The sequence below is a fragment of the Haplochromis burtoni genome, unplaced genomic scaffold (assembly GCF_018398535.1).
Source record: "Haplochromis burtoni strain Fernald_Lab_line unplaced genomic scaffold, NCSU_Asbu1 Contig_959, whole genome shotgun sequence".
NCBI lineage: Eukaryota > Metazoa > Chordata > Actinopteri > Cichliformes > Cichlidae > Haplochromis > Haplochromis burtoni.
In genome coordinates this window covers 44,451-65,259 of record NW_024583320.1, presented here as the reverse complement: position 1 = coordinate 65,259, position 20,809 = coordinate 44,451, and the positions used below count along the sequence as shown (strand labels likewise).

The window sequence follows — 20,809 nt, the reverse complement described above, 5'->3', positions numbered from 1 at the left end:
GTCATAAAATACACAGTGTGTGGATGTTGAAAGTCCCCATAGCTCATGCAAATCGGTGTTAACCAGTCCATTCACTGATACCACACATAAGAATGGGTACAAACAGCACAACTAGTGCCTTATTTTCTCAGTGTTCTTCAAAGGTGTAGTTTGTGTATTTTATATCTACATATTATTTTTCTAATATTTACTTTAGTTATCTGAAACAATAATTAAAAACCACTCAATTACTCTCCTTACTTTTTCTTGTCTTTTCACAGTTCCTATCAGTCTCTTTCTCTTCGTACCAGCTGGGTGTGGCCAATCCCTCTAACAACATACACTATGTGTGAGAAAGCAAAAGACGTATTATGCAATATATCACAACTTATACAGTCATTTCAACCTGCTTCACACTAAAGCATAGTAATTTAAAAGGTATTTAAACAATTATTTTATTAACATAGACATGAGCATAGTTCCCATACTGGCAAACTGCCCTGCAAATCAGTGACAGGCTAACCTCGAGCACTGATGTCCTCTAGTGGCAGTGATTAAAAACTACGTTCCAGTACAATAATTAAAGACTCTGATGTGTGGCTGACTGTGAAGCAGACAGAAAAATGCATCCTTATCAGAGTGTTTCTGTCTGACTTTGTGTGTATTTCTGATCATTTGGTGTAAAAATACCACCCTCAGACAGACCGAGGGTTTCCCTAACACAATACCCTCATTTCTTCCATAGCGTCTCATCATCATGTTGAGATGCATGTATCTGCTCATTGGATTGGTTCATACCCACAGCTCAAAATATAAAAAGGAAAACTATTTGTGGCTTTTGTGCTGGTGGTAACCAGACATAGAAGTTGAATGAACAAGTCAAGACTCAAATCTGTTTCTGATGGGAAAACAGAAAAGTGTGAAAGTCCACGTCTGCCACTGAAAAGAGAAAAGAAACTGGCACAATAATGAAACACCTCTTAAAATGATTGTTTATTGTTTGTTTGTTAATTTTATTTCAATCATGTAAACAATATTCAGAAGTTCATTTAGCAAAGAAAAGAAAAAATCTATACAAAATAAAGAAACATACATTTTTCAATTGGCTTCACCTGTTCTGATTCAGTTACATATGGAAAAGGAGTTTATGTTTAAGTTTTCATAATCAGCACTTTGTGCTGTGTTATAAGGAAATCTCTAAATTATTCTTTAAAACGATGACATTATGATGACATTGTGAATAAGAAACACTTTGTGTTATATTAACATACACATCTTTATAATGACTTTTTTAAAAAACTGCCAGGGCTTCGATATTATTATGTTTGCACTGGAAGGTGTCTGGATAATGGCTGCACACAAGCGTCACAGGTTCCTTCTCACACAGCAGCTCTGTTTCCCAGCTTGCATGCCAAAGTGTACGTGGGCAAGATACGCAAACCTAGAGCTGCTCCCAGCGCATTCGTGAGAGTGTGAATGTGTGTGAATGTTCGACAGAATGCGCTCAGGCACAGAAAAAGTCACTGAGGTTGGTGGTGTAAAGTTCAGAATAACTATATTAGAACCAATCCATTTACCACTGCACCATCCACCAGTCCAATAAAAAAACAAACAAAAACACTTGTTATTCAAGATTTTATATTTATGAGGTGGGTTTTTCATAATCATGATTAACTATATCATATATCAGAAACTATTGGTATAATTTATGTTTACAAATTATGACTCCTTTTATTAATATGATGAGATTGTTACTTATAACTCATGACACACATTTTTCCATATAATAAGACAATGGGCCATAATTAGGTGAAGCTGGCTTCCGTTAAAGTGTTTTTATTGATTTTGATGGGAGTTTGGGTGATGGGTGTGTAGCAGTGACTTCTACAGTCATTGACGTGTACAGATGTCACCTGATCAGGCTTCCAGCACAGGACTCGGTTTCCCAGGTTACGTTGCTTCTTGTGTGTCCGCCATATTGCCTTCGCCTAAACGCGCTGGCTGGATCGTCTCTTACAACTGAAAATGTAAGTATGGAAAAATGATGTTCCCAGCTGGGATTCCTGCTTCGCTCCTGTGTGGGAAGTTGTGGTTAAAAAGCTCCAGGCGTCAGTTTGTGGTTGTTTCACGCTGTTTTCTGGAGGCTGGACAGCCGCACAGCTCAGCTCAGGACAGCGGTGCTCGGCTCTTGTCTGTTGTTGTTTTCCCCTCTGTCACAGCCACAAATTACATTCGTGACTCCGTCCCGAGTATTTTATTGAATAACTCGTCGTGTAATTGTGTGTGCTATTTAAATGGAAACGAGATGAGTGTCCGCCACGATCGTGCGGTCTTTGTCACGGTCTGTGTTCAGCTCCTTTCTGGCGTTAGCGCTGCGAGGAGCAGCTAGCCTCTTCGGTAGCCCGTGGTTAGCAGCCGAGCACCGTGGGTTCATTGAAATCTGTGCTCGAGGTCTGCCCGTGAACAACAGTTGATAAGCTAACACTAAAAACTTGGTGGAAAATTAATATCAGAGTCGACTCAGCTGCCTGTGCGTTTGAGAAAACCCGTTTACACGCTAACAGCCGTAGAGACCGTGTCTAATTTGAATGTGTGCTGCACACAGGGTTTTGTTTATGGACACAGATTAATGATTGCGGTACAAACACGTCATGGTAATGTACTGGTCAACGCAGCCCCCATTTTACGTCTCATTGTACTGTGTTTATTGATATTTTATTCTTCATATGTGGAAAGATTGTGTAGCTTGCCTTTGAAACCGCTCGTTGTGTTTTATGTGAACCACCCCCATTTTCACCTCTTTAGTGCTGGGTATCGCAATGCATTTTGGGTAGTCTTTGCCATGTTGTTTTTCGGGCAAAACCAAAACAAAGACAGAGGCCAACAGGTAATAAGGAGCAAAGCTGCAAACACCCAAATGAGACGCAGCAGACAAGACAGAGAAATAAGGCCAAGCAGGGAGGCACAGAAGTCTAACTTGAAACTTATTAAGGTCTCCATTATCTGCAGCAGCTATTCTTTACATTACGAGAGTACACTGTAAGACAGACACACATATATACAGTATAACATTCTGACTAGACAAACCTCTCAGACCCACGACAGAACAGCCCCATATAACACAAATAACACTGGTTTCTTGTAGAGCTGGGCGATATGAGATTTTTTCATATCACGATATGTTTTTTTCATTTCAGGCGATAACGATATCTATCACGATATAAGCCAAATAACTATATTTGTAAGATTTAAATGTGCCGTTGCTCACAAGTAAAATGTGAAATAATCAGCAGCTTGTTTTGATTTAAATATTTATTTCCCATAATAAGTTCAACAGGGTAGATGTACTTAAGGAACATGAGACTTTTTCAGATAAATAAAGGCAAATATTGCAAACTACACAAAAGGCAGCCGCTAAAGCGTTTAAGTTTCAAAATAGAACAAACGAAACAGACTAAATTGTCAATTCCACTTAGAAACAAAATATTAATTCTAAAAATAAATCTTAGTTTGTTTTACAGAAGAACAGACAAAACTGACTAACTTTTGTCAATATCAAATAAACTGAGAACTAAAAGGAAATTCTCAATCTCTCCTTGTTGTATAGCTGAGCTTTTCAAACAGTTTTAACAGTTACTTTAGTCTGACAAAAGCCGAATGACGAATTAGCGCTTCCAGTCAGAGACTGAGGCTACGTCCACACGTACACGGGTATTTTTGAAAACGGAGATTTTCCGTTTTCGTTTTAAAAAATAATCCCGTCCACACATAAAGGGAGAAATGAAGGAAAACGCTGCTATGAACATGCCAAAGCAGCAGGTGGCGCTAGATTCCTAACCGTGCAGAAATGTTGGCCAATCAGAAGTCTAGAAGCCTCGGTGGGAAAAAGTAAACAAAGCTGGGGCATAGAAGCAGAACCGAGTCAGTGTGACGCATGCACCAGTTTATTGTATTTCCAGACTTGCTTTCGGCACAATTTACAGTGCACGCTACTCTGTTTTTTGTCAGACTTGAAATAGCCGAAATACCTTCACACTACGGAACTTCTTTGGCTCTTCCGTTCGACAATCTCTCCGGCATCATCTGTTTTCTCTTAAGGTCACGCTCGGTTGATTTTTCTAGTCGGCACACTCATTTCCTCCATTACGCTGGCTCCATTACCCGCTGGCTGCTTCCCAAACAAACACACGTGCGGCTTGGCACTTGTGCTGTACGTAACAAGTCACGCGACGTGACGCTGCGGCTGTGATTGGTTCGGCTCTGCGCTACTTAGTTTGGATTGGCTGACCTTTTTTTTTTTTTTTTTTTGAGGACAAGAGCGGCGAGGTCTATCGCGATAGCTTAATTTCTCTATCGAGTAAAAGTTATATCGCGATACATATCGTTATCGTTCTATCGCCCAGCTCTAGTTTCTTGTATTATCTGTACATAGACGAACTGTTATTAGGAGTGATCCATATGCCCAGGTTACACAACCCTGTGTGTCGTGAGCACCAAACACATCAGCTCAGTTAAGAATTAGAAATTATTTTCCATTTTTCAGTGGAGTACCACCTAATCTGCGTGGAGTCGTTATAGCGACCCCGTGATGTCATTTGTTTACGTGAAATGCCTGCTGTTTGGCGTATGACTTTTCGTCAGACACCACAGTGTTGTTTTTTGTGTGTCCTTTTCCCTTGTTGTCCACTTTCGGCTTGGATTATCGCGAAGGAGTCGTGACTCATCGAGCGACTCTATTGACCAGCCCATTGATGGCAGTCTGTTGACGACACAATTTCAGATAGCTTGGCCAAATAAGTACTAAAAAAGTATCTGGTAACAGGTTCTAACACCCAATGGAAAACCCTAAAAACCGAGTTGAGTTGAGCCAAGCCGATTACTGGGGTATTAGTACCTGTGTGGATACCAGTGAGAAGTATACAAGGGCTTCTGTGTGTCCGAGGTGTCATGATGGTACCCACTCATAATCATTTCATAGATGGGTTTCCTTTAAGGATCACACTGAAGCGTCTAAATGTGGGTGGGCGGTATAAACGGTATACGGTAGAAACAATATGAATTTGGCCAACAGTTGAGATTTTGGCTGTACCGCTCTACCGCGATAGCGCATGTTGATGTTGTCATCAAGCTGCACCTGTTTTGGTCGAAAGCGTTGCAGCGGCTGCAAACAATATCATGTGGAAATTATGCCGGGCGACAGTCATAGTGATATCTTTGACTGCCTCACACACTTCTGAGGATTTTCAAAAGTTCTTTACTGAAAAAATTGATAATATCAGAGCACATATCCCGCTCCCATCCCACGACACTTCTGAACCACCTGCATGTTCATTCTCTCCAAATTTAAACCAGTTTCATTATCCCATCTTTCTGATATAATAATGCCAACTACGTGAAACCAACTACGTGCCCCTTGGATGTGTTACCATTTCTCAGAGATGTGCTGAAGACAGTCGGCCCTAACATCCTCGCTATTGTAAATGGCAGTATCTCAAATGGAACTGTTCCTCATTCGTTTAAACAAGCTGTTGTCCAGCCGCTTCTAAAAAAACCTGGTTTGGACCCGTCAGTTCTTGGCAATTTTAGACCAATCTCTAAGCTGCTATTTTTGTCTAAGGTTTTCGACAACTTCAGTAACCCTACAAACGTCGCTGCTGTTTAGTTTTCTGTCCTCATTTATGTTGGAAGTGGTAGCAGAGCTGTACGTTTTAATTTTCTCAGCTAGCGAGCTAACTTCCTGCTAACTTCTAACTCCGTTGAATTTAATAAATTGTGTTTTCCTGGATGTTAAACTTAATTGTTACACCTGGTAAAGCAGCAACGCTGATCATTTTATTACAGATGAAAGAATTTAGACAGTTTGTAACTCTCAGTGATGCCGCAGTGTTTGTTTGACTTTGGGACCTGAAGCAGACGGAGTTTTGGACCCAGATTACTCCGCGAGGCTCCTGACTACGGCAGCCGTAATACTCCGACAATCCATTAAGCGGTGCGGCTTCGTAGCAACCAAACTCGTACTAAATCATTTTGACAGATTTCTGTAGCACATAAAATCGGTTCGAGGTCAGTAAGCACAACCAGAATTCATGCATAAGGTGCACCGGATTATAAGGCACACTGTCGATTTTTAAAAAATTAAAGGATTTTAAGTGCGCCTTATAGTGCGGAATATACAGTATACAGAAGAAAAGAATATATCGTGAGATATATTGTTACCGTACATGCTTCAAATTATACCGCGATATGGATTTTAGGCTATATCGCCCAGCCCTATGTCTAAATAAAACAAGACCATAAAGCTTCCTAACAACCCTATTACATCTAAAGAGTTACATTTGTTAAAATGATAACATGACAATGAAATGCTGTTGAAGGCGATGTTTCCAACTGCTATCCAAGAAATGCATTTTACTGGTGCAGTGACCTTAGCTGCTTCAGTCTGCAAAGTATAAAAACCTCTTAGTCCTTTCCATGAATGGAGACTATAAAGAGAGCGCGAGAGAGACGAGTCCCTCCAAGAGTCCTGAATTAAAGTCTGAGAGAAGTCAGCACCCACAAGTTTAAAACGATATTTTAATCTGCATCTCTGCCTGTCAGCGACACCTGAATATTCCCAATGAGGCACAATAAAGGATATTCCTATTCTGTTCTGAGCTTAGATGGGGATTTTATAAAATAGACACTGTAAACACATTGTTTTCTAATTCTATATAAACTTACTGGCAGCTTAATTTACTATGAAAGGTATAAGTAAATAACTATAATAGAAAAAAAGTACAGAGTAAGACCGTGGATCAGTGTGATGTCTCTGACAGTGCTGTGTTTCATCCAGTCGGACAAACTGGGTGAGAAGCTGGACTGTGTCAGATGCCAGCGCTAACACTAATGGCAGTGCGTTTATGGTAAAAAGTTTTGCTGCTGCTCATGAGGAATGAAGGGTTTGTGCGTCCGTGTTGACTTCTGCATTAATCGCAGCGCTGATGTGCTAAAGCAAGCTTTGAAGGAAACAAATCGTGGCTTCCTGTGCGCTGTGAATCCAGCACGGTGAACAGAGGTCAGCGGGCAGTGAGACCTTTTGGTCTTCTGCTTTCTGATTGGCTGACTTCCAGTCCCATTCCCTTTCCGCCCAACCCCCCACACCCCCCACCAACCCGACTCCCTGTCCACCAGTTTTTTGTCTTTCTTTCTGGTTGTTCTCCTTTTTGGATTTTTGGTTCATTGCTGAACTTTTATTTTACTCATTGACATTACAGGTTACATGTTTATGTGTGACAATAGAAAGTGTGCTGTGCTTACCATTAATTTGGAGTGAATAACTCGTTATCATTGATTTGCAGAAGAGTCTCCATTTTTCCTTTCTGTTTTTCAGAGTTTCAGTGATGACTCAAACAGTTCAGACCAATGGGGTCCAACCCCTCAGCAAGACTTGGGAGCTGAGTCTGTACGAGCTACAGAGGACTCCACAGGTAATCACTAACACCACCTCATCACAGTCAGCCTGTGGCACGGCTGTGTTTGTGATTGTTAGGCCTGGTTCGTCTTGGTGCTAACCTCAGTCTGTGTGTTTGCTTCTGCCACAGGAGGCTATCACAGATGGCCTGGAAATAGCGGTGTCACCCAGGTCCTTGCACAGTGAACTTATGTGTCCTATCTGTCTGGACATGCTGAAGAACACGATGACTACCAAAGAATGTTTGCATCGCTTCTGTGCTGATTGCATCATCACAGCTTTGAGATCTGGGTGAGTGCACGGGAACACCTGAGTAATATGACCGTCACAGCTGGACAGAGAGGGCGGAAGTTAGGGCTGCACGATTAATCGTTAGAAAATCGCGATCTCGATTCATACTTGTGTGCGATCTCATTTCCAAATGACAACGATTTTTAAAAAAAGAAAGAAAAAAAAGACGACGATTGTACCGCATTTTGATCCGGGACGTAATCTGCATGAAAACAAGCGCTCACTCTTCCTGCTCAACAAATGACAAGGGCGGAGCCTTATACCACGTGATACAGAAGCTGTGCCGTGTGATGCTAAAATTAGCAGGGAAAAAACAACGGAGAGCACGTCAGGGATGACGAGAAAGTGACAGGAGAAAATCCGTCCCGGTCAACCACCCAAACATCAATAACGGGAACCTTATACAGCGCTTCCCTATACCCGTCGAACTCCCGCAGGCACAAAGACATTACGGAGGCTATCACTTATCACCTGACCAAAGATATGGCTCCATCAACACTGTGCAAAACGAGGGATTTAGGAAAACGATCAACACCCTAGACAAACGCTACACAGTGCCGTCCCGCAACTATTTTTCTATTGTTGCACTACCTGCTCTGTACACGCAGCGTCGAGCAACGGTGGAGACGGAATTTCAAGCAGGACAACATTTTGTTGTTTTTATGTTTATTTATTGTTTTTATGTTCAGTCTCAACTGTTATGAAGTTGATGTGCAGTTAATAAGTGCAATAAATATTTATACTGGAAAAGAAAATCGTGAGAGAATCGTGATCTCAATTCTAAGCCAAAAAATCGTGATTCTCATTTTATGCAAAATCGTGCAGCACTAGCGGCAGTGAAGTCACGGAGCATCTGTGCAGCCTGTCGGGAAGCCTGTGTAGCCTTCCATGATTGGTATTGGCTGAAGCGAGCTTTATTCAAAGGCCAGAGTTAACGGCCAAATTTAGCCCAGGAAATTAGTTTTAACTTTTTATCAATGAGTTGCTCTTTCCAAATCCACTCTCTCTTTTAATGGCACTAAAACATGGCTAATAAAACACATTGCACCTACCCCACAGGATATTAGCATAGTAATAATACAGCAGTGAGACTGGTTCAAAAAGCCAAAGCTTCTCACCTGAAGGTTGATGTGTGAGAGTGACCATCTTACAGTCACAGCACCTGCTTCCACTCACACTTACAGATATAAGCATTAGGCATGCAGATGCACAGTAACAGTCCGAGCATCGTCTCATGCTGATGGGCTAGCACGGCCTCAGTGTGGTATGAATTTTCCTTGTTTTTGATATGCTGTTTTCACATACTGTCACTTCGTCTGTTGTTGTTCAGGCTTTCACAGGTCATGAGTTTTGCTTTCATAACACCGATACAGACGTTAGAAAACAACTGAGATGTTGTGCATGATTACCTGTTGTTCATGTGGAAGTGGCACTGATGCCGTTTGCTGTCTCCGCAGTAATAAAGAGTGTCCTACCTGTCGTAAGAAGCTGGTGTCCAAGAGATCGCTGCGTCCAGACCCCAATTTTGATGCTCTGATTAGTAAGTGATGTCAGGAAAGTTGTGCTTTACATCCACATGTTGATGGTTTCTTATGCCTGCAGGAAGAACATTTTGTGTCATTTTCACATTACTGTGGAAGAAGAAACATGGCAGCATTTGAATAATGAAAGCAGCAACAAAGATCAATCCATAAATAAGTGAATAGATTCATCAATACACCTTTGTTTCCTGTGACACGACGCCAGCAAGTGTTCAGTTACACAGCGATGTTGCTCCAGAGGTTTAAATAGTGCCAAGTGCTTATTTAAAAGTGCAACAGATGTAGGGAGGAATGAGACTTTCTGTTGCTTTGTTTTCTTTGCTCTGTACCGTCTCCCTGAGAGTAACGGCTCGTACTGCAGAAAAGATATGGGATGGATCATTAACAGTTTTATGATCCTGCTGAATCTTTTTCATATCTTTACTGGCGAGACTGGTTCTCTTTGTAGTCTTCGAGCTAATTTCTCACAGAAAAACCCAACACAGCCTTTCCATTTAAAAAAAGGTATCCACATAGATGCCTGAGTATTCATATGAGCTAACCTGCTGTGTCGTACACCTATCAATCCCCACTGAGTCATGTGCACATCCTAAGGTCAAAAATCATTTCTTTAGTTTTCTCAGTTTTAAAAATCAGATGATGATGATTACAGCACAGTATGAAATCACTACAATCAACAATTCTCCAAAATCACTATTTGGTTCATACTCAAGTTTTCTGTAGAGAAACATAATACAAAATAAATGTTTTTTAAACACAGCCTTCATTAATTTATTGTAATTGGATCATTATGTAAAAACAAATTGTTATATACGTGTACTTTCAGACCTGTAAGACACAGACAGTCTGAAAACATGTGTGTGTATATATTATACATAGTTATTTCCTGTTTATTTACGTGTGGACATGGTGCGTGAAGTCTTTCGTGGCATTTTTCTACTTTCAGGTAAGATTTACCCGAGCCGTGACGAGTACGAAGCCCACCAGGAAAGAGTTTTGGCCCGCATCAGCAAACACAACAACCAGCAAGCCTTATCCCACAGCATAGAAGAAGGGCTGAAGATACAGGCTATGACCAGGTAAAGGACGTGTACAAATGCTCCAAATACTCACATTAAACTCAGTCCATTTCAATGAATGCGAGTTACCTCTGTGTCAGACTACAGCGTGGTAAGAGACACACAGTGGAGAACGGCAGTGGAGCTGAGGATAATGGAGACTCTTCCCACTGTAGCAACGCTTCCGTCCACAGCAATCAGGTATGATGTGGTATACATGGATGCTTTCTGTGTACCGCTTAAGCCTCTTTTCCACGTGTACCTGTTTGATTCAACTGGACTCGATTTTAGGATTTTTCATTAGGTGTTATTACCTGGTACAAGCTACACGCAGAACTTTCAGGCCGCGTTGCTGTAACAACCTCACCCACATTGACTCAGCTGTAATGGAAAACAACCTAAGCCGAGTGTAGTTGATTAGGATTAGGTTGATTTGGGGTGGCTGTTACTCAGGAGGTAGAGCAGGTCACCTACTGATCGGAAGGTTGGTGGTTCGATCCCTGCCTCCTCCAGTCTGCATGTCATGTATCCTTGGGCAAGATACTAACCCCAAGTTGCTCTCCGACGCATCAATTGGCGTGTGAATGTGTGTGAATGTAGTTAGAAAGCATATAGAGAAAGTGCTTGTGAGAATGGGTGTGATTGGGTGAATGTGGCATGTTGTGTAGAGCGCTTTGAGTACTCCGGGAGAGCAGAAAAGCGCTCTATAAGAATCAGTCCATTTACCAATAGGTACTACTGGAACAGAGGCATTGGCGTCTTTGTCTTCCTTTTCTTTATTTTTCATGTAGAGCATGACTAGGGCTGGGTATCATCACTGACTTCTATCATCGAATCACAAAGTCCCCATTGATTCAGTGTTTACTCAGTCGGAAATATTATAATTCTGATCATTTACATCTCCTTACATTTATGTCTGTGTATAAAAACAAAGCTGACACTGTGAGACTTCATCAGAGCATCACAGCAGTTGTCTTTGTGTCAAAGTAACTGAGGATCAAACAGAAAAAAATGAAGGAGATTTTCCTGTCCTGGCTTTTCACAGTAGGGCTGCACGATTAATCGTTAGAAAATCGCGATCTCGATTCATACTTATGTGCGATCTCATTTCCAAATGACAACGATTAAAAAAAAAAAAAAAAAAAAAAAAAAAAAAAAGACGACGATTGTACCGCATTTTGATCCGGGACGTAATCTGCATGAAAACAAGCGCTCACTCTTCCTGCTCAACAAATGACAAGGGCGGAGCCTTATACCACGTGATACAGAAGCTGTGCCGTGTGATGCTAAAATTAGCAGGGAAAAAACAACGGAGAGCACGTCAGGGATGACGAGAAAGTGACAGGAGAAAATCCGTCCCGGTCAACCACCCAAACATCAATAACGGGAACCTTACACAGCGCTTCCCTATACCCGTCGAACTCCCGCAGGCACAAAGACATTACGGAGGCTATTGGGGTTTTTGGGGGATGTTGCTAACTCCGGGTCCGATAACAGGCACCACACCCGCAGTAGATGCGCTCGGTGTGAGGTCTCGCAGCAAGCTATCAAATACGGCGCATTTCTCGGCTTTAAAAAAAACCCGTCGCCAGGTGTTTCATCAGATTCGAGGTGTTACCTCCTTTGACAGTATCAGCTTAAAGCACTTGTTGCAGGCTGCTGAGTTTGCATCTTTTGTTGTGAAGTACAGCCAGACTTTGACCGCTTCGCTTTGGGCATTTTTAATCTGTAGCTCTGCTCAAAAGAACGTACGTGCCTGGGCCCGCCTACTATCCTCAGAAACGTAAAATGATTGGCTAGAATCCAAAGTGTATGACATCTCAGGGAAAAAAAAGGCACCGGCATAATGGCACCGGATACCGGTACCCATCCCTACTGGTACCAGGAGCTGTTATCTAATGGGAAACCCTGAAAAGCGTGGCGAGTCGATCCGAGTACTAATGGAAAAGAGACAAACACACGAGTGTGAGGACCACAGTGATTTTTAGGATGGGTGATCTCTCTTCATCTTTAACTGTGGTTCTGTAGGAGGCCGGGCCGAGCATCAAGCGCACCAAGACAAGCGACGACAGTGGTTTGGACATGGATAACGCTGCAGAGAACGGGGGCGGGGACTCGGTGATTGATGGTGGTGCCAGTGAAATAGAGCTGGTCTTTAGGCCACACCCCACCCTGATGGAGAAGGATGACGGTCACAACAGGTAGTCAGACATTGCTGCTGACACATTTCAATATAATACACACCCTACGTTAGCTCTGAAAATCCAGTTCCTGCACATATTCACACGAGTGCTTTTGTGTCTGCACAGTGTGGAGTTTGTCCCTCGCTACATAAAGACATCCGGTAACGCCACAGTGGATCACCTGTCTAAATACCTGGCTGTGCGACTGGCTCTGGAGGAGCTGAGGAGAAACGCTGAAGCCAGTCCTGTTAATGTGGAGGCAGCTTCAGAGAAACAGTACACCATCTACATACCTACAGCTGGAAACCAGTTCACTGTGAGCACCCACACAGACACACTCGGCTTTACTAAACATATAGCTATCCTGTCTTTTTCACTGTGATCCACACAGACGTGGACTGAAGGCTGTTGTTCCACAGACTTCTGTAAGACCGGAAGACTTTTTGCACCCACAGTATGATAATCTGGTGGCCATTAGTTTTAATTTTTCCAACCCATGTTTTTCTTACAGTGTTAGGGGCTGGCACAAAAATAAAACAAGTTATATAGTATAGCATTATTATTAGTATACCAAGGTTTAGCTTTGTGGTTTTATTTTTAAAGTGGAAGAATTCATGTTGGCTGTAGTCAACGAGGCACCACACTAGGGGGCGCTAACCACTTATTCCCTTTTTTTAATCCTTGAGGAAATGATGTAAAACACTGGCACTTGGCACATTTGATGTAGACGTACGATGTTGTAAAGGGATGTGCACAAAGGTGAGACAGCAGGTTTAGCTTTTCTATGTGCAAAAACAGTTCACAGTAACAACAACAGATTCAATGGCTACATTCAAAATACTGTGTGATTCAGTGTGTTTGGGAATTGACGTGTTGAACTCTGTCCACAGGTGCTGAATGGTTCCTTCTCCCTGGAACTGGTCAGTGAAAAGTACTGGAAGGTCAACAAACCCATGGAGCTCTACTTTGCCCCTACTAAAGAACACAAGTAGACGGCCAGGAAAACACACACACACGTGCGCACACACACACACACACACACACACACACTCAGAGGAAAATCAAATGCATGGACATGGATACCTGTGCGGCACACAGAAACAAGAGCAGAAGTGTATTTCTGAAGGAGATGAACAGGGTTGACTAAAACCCTCAAAAGGACTCTTGTACATAGAAGAAACCCCTTGTTTTATATTATCTGTATCCGTGTTGTTTCTATCTTAGTATGATGTAGCAGATCAGAACAGCAGCCGACAGACTGGGCTGCTGACAGTAACTGTGGATTCTCTCCAAACAAATCCAGGGTCCATCTATAGCGTGAAGTTAAAAGCACATGGTATACTGTCTTCATCTGGATGGCCTTTAGGCCGGGACTCGTGGGTCTGTTTGACTTTGGAAACCGCCCTGCATCACATGGGTGACATGTGGCTGGGTTTAGGGCCTTAAAAACCAGGACCAGCTCTGTCCAAACAGTGTAGGAGCACACGATCACTCCCAGTGACCTCCAGGATATCAGAATGATGCGCTTTGTTAAAATGCCTGTGAACAGTTTGCCATGCATTAGTGGGCCATGTACGATGCATCTGACATGCATGGAAGTAAATAAAAGCCACAATGTGAATATGTGTTGCATTGAAATGTGTTTCTGTTAGAACACTCTTCTATATATAATTATGGCGGCACGGTGGTGCAGTGGTTAGGTCCTGAGTTCGACTCCACTGTCCAGCCTTGCTGTGTTTTGTTTGTGTGGTTCTCTCCCAGTACTCCCAGAACATCACAGTTGGTTAGGGTAACTGGTGATTGTGAATGGCCCACAGGTTTGAATGGTCGCTCGCCCTGTGACAGGCCTGTCCGGGGCGTGCCCCGCCTCTCGCCCTGTGGTAGCTGGGATACGCTCCAGCATCCCTGCAGTCCTGATAAGCGGAAGAGAATCTTGCCACGTGTCACTGTTAGTTTACGTGAAAATGGAAACAAACCAACAGATTTGGTCGTCTTGTCACGGTCACAAAGTTGACGTGTACAGCTGGTTTATGAACCCTGATTTGAGTTGGAGAATCTCAGTTGCCCTGATCTGTAGGAACAAACTGTCTTCTAATATCTGTGGCTGCTCTCTGTCGCTCATCCTTTTATAAATGTCTTTTGTAACAGTATGTGTGATCGGAGGCTTGGACAGTTTGACCTTTACAGTATTTATCCTGTTTGCTGAGGGTGGCTGTCCATCACAGGGAGGTTAACTCGTTGCTCTCACAGACACATCCTGGAGAAATCTTTGATACAGTTTGTTTCATTTTCCACCTAGCAGTCAGGTTCCTGAGTGTTCGGAAGAGAAACTCCACGGAAAGGGTGATTCCTGAGTGAGTGCGAGTCTAAACGTGTACCGTAAATGTTGTGACTTTGTCAATTTGTGTTCAGACTGGTTGCCAGTTGGTACATTTCAACAAACCACAAACATGTGCAGAGTTTGAGCTGTGCTAACGTGAGCTCATGCTCGGTTGCATGGACACTACTTGTGAGTGATTACTGAAATGTGTTGATGAGAATGTGAAGGGAATAAACTGTCAGTACAGCCTGTGTCATGTCATAAACTTGTTTTCACTGATGGTGGGAAAAGGAAGTGTTCAGACACAGAACATGGAAATGATTTGGTTTCATACAAATATCATGTTTGATATCCTGTAACGTGTTTTCCGTCTGTCTTTAAAACCTGCAGCTGTTAAACAAATGGTATAGCACAATGCCATGTTTCTGATTAATGTATAGTATGGGTTATATTAGAGGAGTTGGAGAATCTGTTAATTTAAATAAATGGAAGTGCTCTGCTCACTGCAAGTCAAAATGTTATTAGAGAAACGTCTAAATTATGGATAAAAGTCGATGAAGCAAAGTTTATAAAGTTTAGAGCGACTCGTTTGTTTCCTAAACCTTGAAACTAAAAAACAGCAAACATTCTTTCTTTGGATGCAGCTCGTCTCGGGTGACGATTTGCTGCTATTCTTTCATTCGAGTCGATAACCAGAGAACGATCTTTCTGCACAGTAAGTATAACTTCGGGTCTGGAGAGTGTAGATGACACTTTACTCATTTCTGCCGTTCTAGAGAAAAAGGTAGTTAAGCAAAATGTAGCAGCTGAAGGAAAAGTAGAAACTAGCTGTTGCAACTAACCTCAGTGCTTGAGCAGATACCGTTTCGTTTTACTGACCTATACATTATTCTGAATAAAAATAGTTTGAGCAGAAATCAACATTGGACTTTTGAAAGTCACAGAGGAGCGTGACTTTCAACTTTAGCAAAGAAAATGGTCCCATTTCACAAAATACACTCACCATGAGAGAGAACCCTACGAGTCACAGCGTTACTCATGTTTCGTTTAGGACGAGTGCATCTGATCAGCAGTGTGTGGAGCTTGTATACTGCATCCTTCTGTTTGGTCAATAAAGCTGAATCTGAGTTCAACATGGAGCACACGGTGCCGTTTCTGCTCTGTAATCATGTTTGACATCCTTTCAGTTCAGTGGAGTCCAGTGTTACATGACCTCGGCATAGAGCTGAATACATCAGTGTAACTTCACATCAAAGGTATTTTTAATGAATTGGATTCAGTTGTCATATTAAAGTTTTTCCCCTGAACATTGGCTGATTCTATCATTTGTTCTGCTACTTTGTAAATAAAAAATATCAATAATTATAGTCATTTGTTAGAAACATTGCTCAAAATACCAGAATGTTAAACAAAATTAGCTTATGTTTCATTTAATGATGCATTTAGTTTTGGCACATGTGGCTCTCCATAGACTCCACTGGTTTCTTGCACTGAGGAAGCCAGACTGCACCAGTAAAACAGTCCTATAAAGTCCCACATCTGGATGACACCCATAGATGAGATGGTGTTTTACTCTAGCCTGGTGCACAACAAACACTTAAACTTGAAATAAAACTTATGAATATTATAGTAAACACGATCATTATTTACAGGCATATCGTGTCTAATACTTTACTGGCTCAAAGTTGTCACTCACATCACTCGCCCATAAAGCAGAAAGCCTCAAAAGGCGGTTCATCAAAGACCGTCCGGATTTCTCGACACGCTCCGACGGCTCTGCTCGTCCCATCACTAACAACTATCCTGCTGTTGTGATAAAAGCAGAATACAAACTCATTTTCAAATGTGTGAGCAAAACAACTACAGTAGTTTTATATGTATAAAAGGATTCAACAGAAGCAGAAAAGACAAGTGTTCAGCTTCGGCTCTTTATTCTTTTGTTGTTTCAAATATACAAAGAATCAACGTAAGAAGAACAGCCACGAATCAGGCTGAACCAAACACAGTTTTGGCATGAGCAGAAAAAAAAAAAGTGGACAAACATCTTGAGAAAGTTGAGGGTAAACAGGAACGTTTCCTCTGGATGAGTCCGACTCTACCAAAGGAAAAGGGGAAAGATGCAGAGAAGACAGCGCGAATGGTGCGAGAGCCAGCAGAGCAGCCGGGGAGCTGTTTAAAGGAGGAGCTGCGGAGCTGCTTTGCGTCTGGGTGAGAGGTCTCTTTGCAGGGATGCCAAACAGATTGTGTGAGGTGCCAGCACCTTGCCGCCTGACTGACACCCAGCACTTTGAAATCATAGAAATGTGTGTGAAATCCAGAAAGTAGAAAAAAAAGTAGAAAGAAGAGCAGTTGGAAAAAAAGTCCTATATAAAGACATGAGCTCAGAAACACAATCAGCTGTGGCGTGTGACTGGACGCTGCAGGTTCGGCGACCATCAGACCGTCTTCCTCGCAGTCAGGACTCTCACGATAGAGCCAACTCCTCCCACTGCCAGGGCCTGAGGACGCACAGAAAAGAAACGTCCATAAACTTTTCTCTGCATTATGATTTGAGGGAATCGTCTGTGATTGTGATCAAAGCTCTGGCTTTGTGAACGTGGCACTAACCACTTAATGGAAACTGGTTTCGATTTCAGCACAATTTCCACTCTAAGATTGTATTAGCTTAATTAACAGAAAGCACTGACCTTTTCATGCCACTGCAGGAGTACAGCACTACTGTTGTCAGAGGGCTTCTCAAAGCCTCTGTAGATGTATTTCATGAGCAGATCCACTCCTGCTTTGTCCAGAGAGCCCACAGCCTTCTCTATGTCACTGCTCTTGAAGCTGCTCAACACTTTGACCACCAGCTGCTCTGCTCGCTCCTATGCACCAACACACATAAAGAGGGGGAGGATACTGCATATTAAAAAGCAAGTACCTAAATGAACACTTTCCATCAAGACATCTGAGCTCCCACATCATTTCAATTCAATTTTATTTATATAGCCACAATTCACAGCAGTTGTCTCAAGGTACTTTATATTGCAAGGTAAAGACCCTACAATAATACAAAGAAAACAGCAAGCACTGTGAGGAGACTGGGAATGAAAAACTCCCTTTTAGCAGGAAGATGACTCCAGCAGAATCCCACTCAGGGAGGGCTGGGGAGGAAGACAGAAAAAAGAAACGCTGTGGAAGAAGAGCCAGAGATTAGGGGTGGGTTTTATTCATCGATGCATCGATTAAAATCGATTCTGGCTTGGATAACGTGATATCGATTCATTAAAATCCTGAATCGATTTTTTAATATAAATGTATTTTGCCCAAAATTCCAGAATCTCAGGTGAAACGTCACAAAATTTTGACAACCACCAAACATCTAAGTCAGTGAATTAGAGCAGGAACACGGCTTCTGCACAAAGACGTAAACACAAAGCGCGGAGCAGAATCAGTGAGATGTCGCCTTTCTCACCGACGGACACGGTCGGGGCTGAAAGCCGACAGCTCGGTGATTCTGATGTTTCGGCGGGTCGAGCTTTGTGTTTATGCCCTTTTTGCGCGGATTCTAAAGCTGTTAGTCTGATCTCTCTCCAAACAATATTGACCGAACCAGCAGCAAAAGCAGATCCAAACTACGCTTCACATAAACATCGTCATGAATTCACTCTGACTTTTGCCGTTTTGCTTCCACCAGGATAAAATCACACTTCATGCACAGCTCTCTCTCTCTCTCTCTGTACTTCAAGAACAGTTTCCAGTCTAAAAATCTGTTTTCTGCATTATTCGCTTGCTTGTTACGCACAAGTCTACCGTTTTTTACAGGCTGTCGGCCGATGTTTTTTTTACTTACTTCTGAAAAGAAAACCTAATTTCTGCTGTTCAACAGGCTTCTGAACAAATGTAAACTTTTTAAAATTATACAAAATGCCTGTTAGCCGTGTCTCTAATAAAACCGCTGTAACTTCAGAGGTGATGTTCATATGCTGATTAATGGTTTTCTTTCATTTTTGATGTACTGCAGAATATTTTTATAAAATTCCAGAACAGGAAAATCTCCTTCATGTTTTTCTGTGTTTTATCTTCAGCGACTTTGACACAAAGGCCTCTGCTGTGATGCTCACACCTTTGATAAAGTCTGGAAAGTGTCAGCTTCCTTTTTATAGATACAAAAATATGTAAATGTACTGATCTGAATTATAATATTTCTGACTGTCAAAATTTCCCAGATTCAAATCGAATCGAAGATCAAATCGATTCAGGACCTTGTGAATCGGAATCGAATCGATTCTAGAAATCAGTGACGATACCCAGCCCTACCAGAGATGAATAATAACTCATATGCAGAGTGATGTATAAACATATAGTCAGTGCACAGTCAACACTCAGTGCATCACGGGAAGCCGAAACCTACTGCAGGGTAACCAAGGGAGGATTTAGGTTCATTTGATCCAGCCCCAACTGCATGCTTTATCAAAGAGGAAACCTTTAATTTCAATGTGGAGGGGTAGCAGCTCTACTCTGTGCCTATCTCTAAGACAGAGACAAGAAGAGGACCCCAGGACTACAGGCCTGAAATCCCACGTCATGAAGACCCTGGAAAGACTCATCCTGGACCAGCTCCGACCCATACTCAGACCACGTCAGGGATCCTCTTCAGTTTGCTTACCAGCCCCTTCTCGGAGCTGAGGATGTCATCATCTATCTGCTCAATCGCGTCTACACCCATCTAGACACGTTGGCGAGCATTGTGAGGGTCATGTTTTTGACTTTTCCAGTGCTTTCAACACCATCAGGCCGACCCTCTTGGGTGATAAGCTTACAGCGATGCAGGTGGATGCTTCTCTGGTGTCCTGGATTGTTGATTACCTGACAGGAAGACCACAATATGTGTGTGTCTGACAAGGTGATCAGCATCACAGGAACACCACAGGGGACCGTCCTTCCCCCTTCCTCCTCACCCTGTACACCACACACTTCAGCCACTGCACAGAGACCTCCATCTTCAGAAGTTTCCTGATGACTCTGCGGTGGTTGGATGCATCAGCAGGGATGATGAGTCAGAGTAGCCAGAGGGCTGTGATGTGAGCAGAATCATCTGCAGCTTAGTGTGGCAAAGACCAAAGAACTGATTGTGGACTTTAGGAGGACCAGGAAACCTGTGACACCTGTTTCAATCCATGTGGACTATAAATACCTCGGAGTACACATAGATAATAAACTGGACTGGGTTAAAAACATCACTGTACTCTACAGGAAGGGCCAGAGTCGTCTCTAAGGTCCTTCAACATTGGTCAGACAATGCTCAGGATTTTCTATGAGTCTGTTGTGGCCAGTGCTATCCTCTATGGTGTTGCATGCTGGGGCAGCAGGTTTAGGGTTGACTCCCTTAAGGTGGTACCTGAGAGGCAGCTATCATCCAAGATGAAGACAATGCTGGATTATACCTCCCACTTACTCCATGATGTGCTGGCTAGTCACAGGAGCACGCTCAGTGAGAGACTAAGATTACCCACAATGCACCACTGAACAACACAGGAAATCATTTCTGCCTGTGGCCATCTCCCTTTACAACTCCTCCATCTAATGCACAGTACAGACTGCAATAGCTACACACTGTTGCACAAGTGACAAAGTTCACAGGTTAAATGTCCCTCATATATTCTTGATATTTATAATTGAGCTATTTGTATATATTAGAGCTATTTCTTATATTTCTAAACTTTGTAACATATTGTATCATGTAATTAGTTTAGTCTATTACTGTTACTGTCTTGGAGCAACTGTAACCCACGTAAAGTATTTCGATTGTTTAATATGTGCATTGAAGGACATGTCCTGGTCAAAAATGACTCCAAGGTTCCTCACAGTGTTACTGGAGGCCAAGGTAATGCCATCCAAGAATCTGCTTAGATACCATATTTCATGTTACCCGTCTTATCTGTCTTCATGGATAGATAAAGCTGGGTATCATTTATGCCTTCTAATGATGCTGCCTAAGGGAAGCA

At 42.4% G+C, this 20,809-nt stretch overlaps 2 protein-coding genes across 2 annotated transcripts in view; one reads left to right on the top strand and one right to left on the bottom strand.

Moving 5' to 3' along the window:
- Positions 1 to 1,900: 1,900 nt before the first annotated feature.
- rnf2 (ring finger protein 2) lies at positions 1,901 to 16,129 on the top strand. Its single transcript, XM_005951254.2, has 9 exons — positions 1,901 to 2,006; positions 7,349 to 7,445; positions 7,560 to 7,720; positions 9,178 to 9,260; positions 10,208 to 10,340; positions 10,421 to 10,520; positions 12,348 to 12,520; positions 12,629 to 12,818; positions 13,393 to 16,129. Exons 2-9 carry the CDS (start codon positions 7,359 to 7,361, stop codon positions 13,492 to 13,494), a joined length of 1,029 nt encoding a protein of 342 aa, XP_005951316.1. The 5' UTR covers positions 1,901 to 2,006; positions 7,349 to 7,358; the 3' UTR covers positions 13,495 to 16,129.
- Positions 16,130 to 16,731: 602 nt separating this feature from the next.
- LOC102289299 (actin-related protein 2/3 complex subunit 5-A) overlaps positions 16,732 to 20,809 on the bottom strand; it is an 8,298-nt gene continuing 4,220 nt past the window's right edge. The window contains exons 3-4 of the mRNA XM_014330708.2: positions 17,510 to 17,686; positions 16,732 to 17,320 (exon numbers count right to left, since the gene is read on the bottom strand). Coding sequence (XP_014186194.1) covers positions 17,258 to 17,320; positions 17,510 to 17,686 — 240 coding nt within the window. The 3' untranslated portion in view covers positions 16,732 to 17,257. The remainder of the gene's footprint in view (positions 17,321 to 17,509; positions 17,687 to 20,809) is intronic.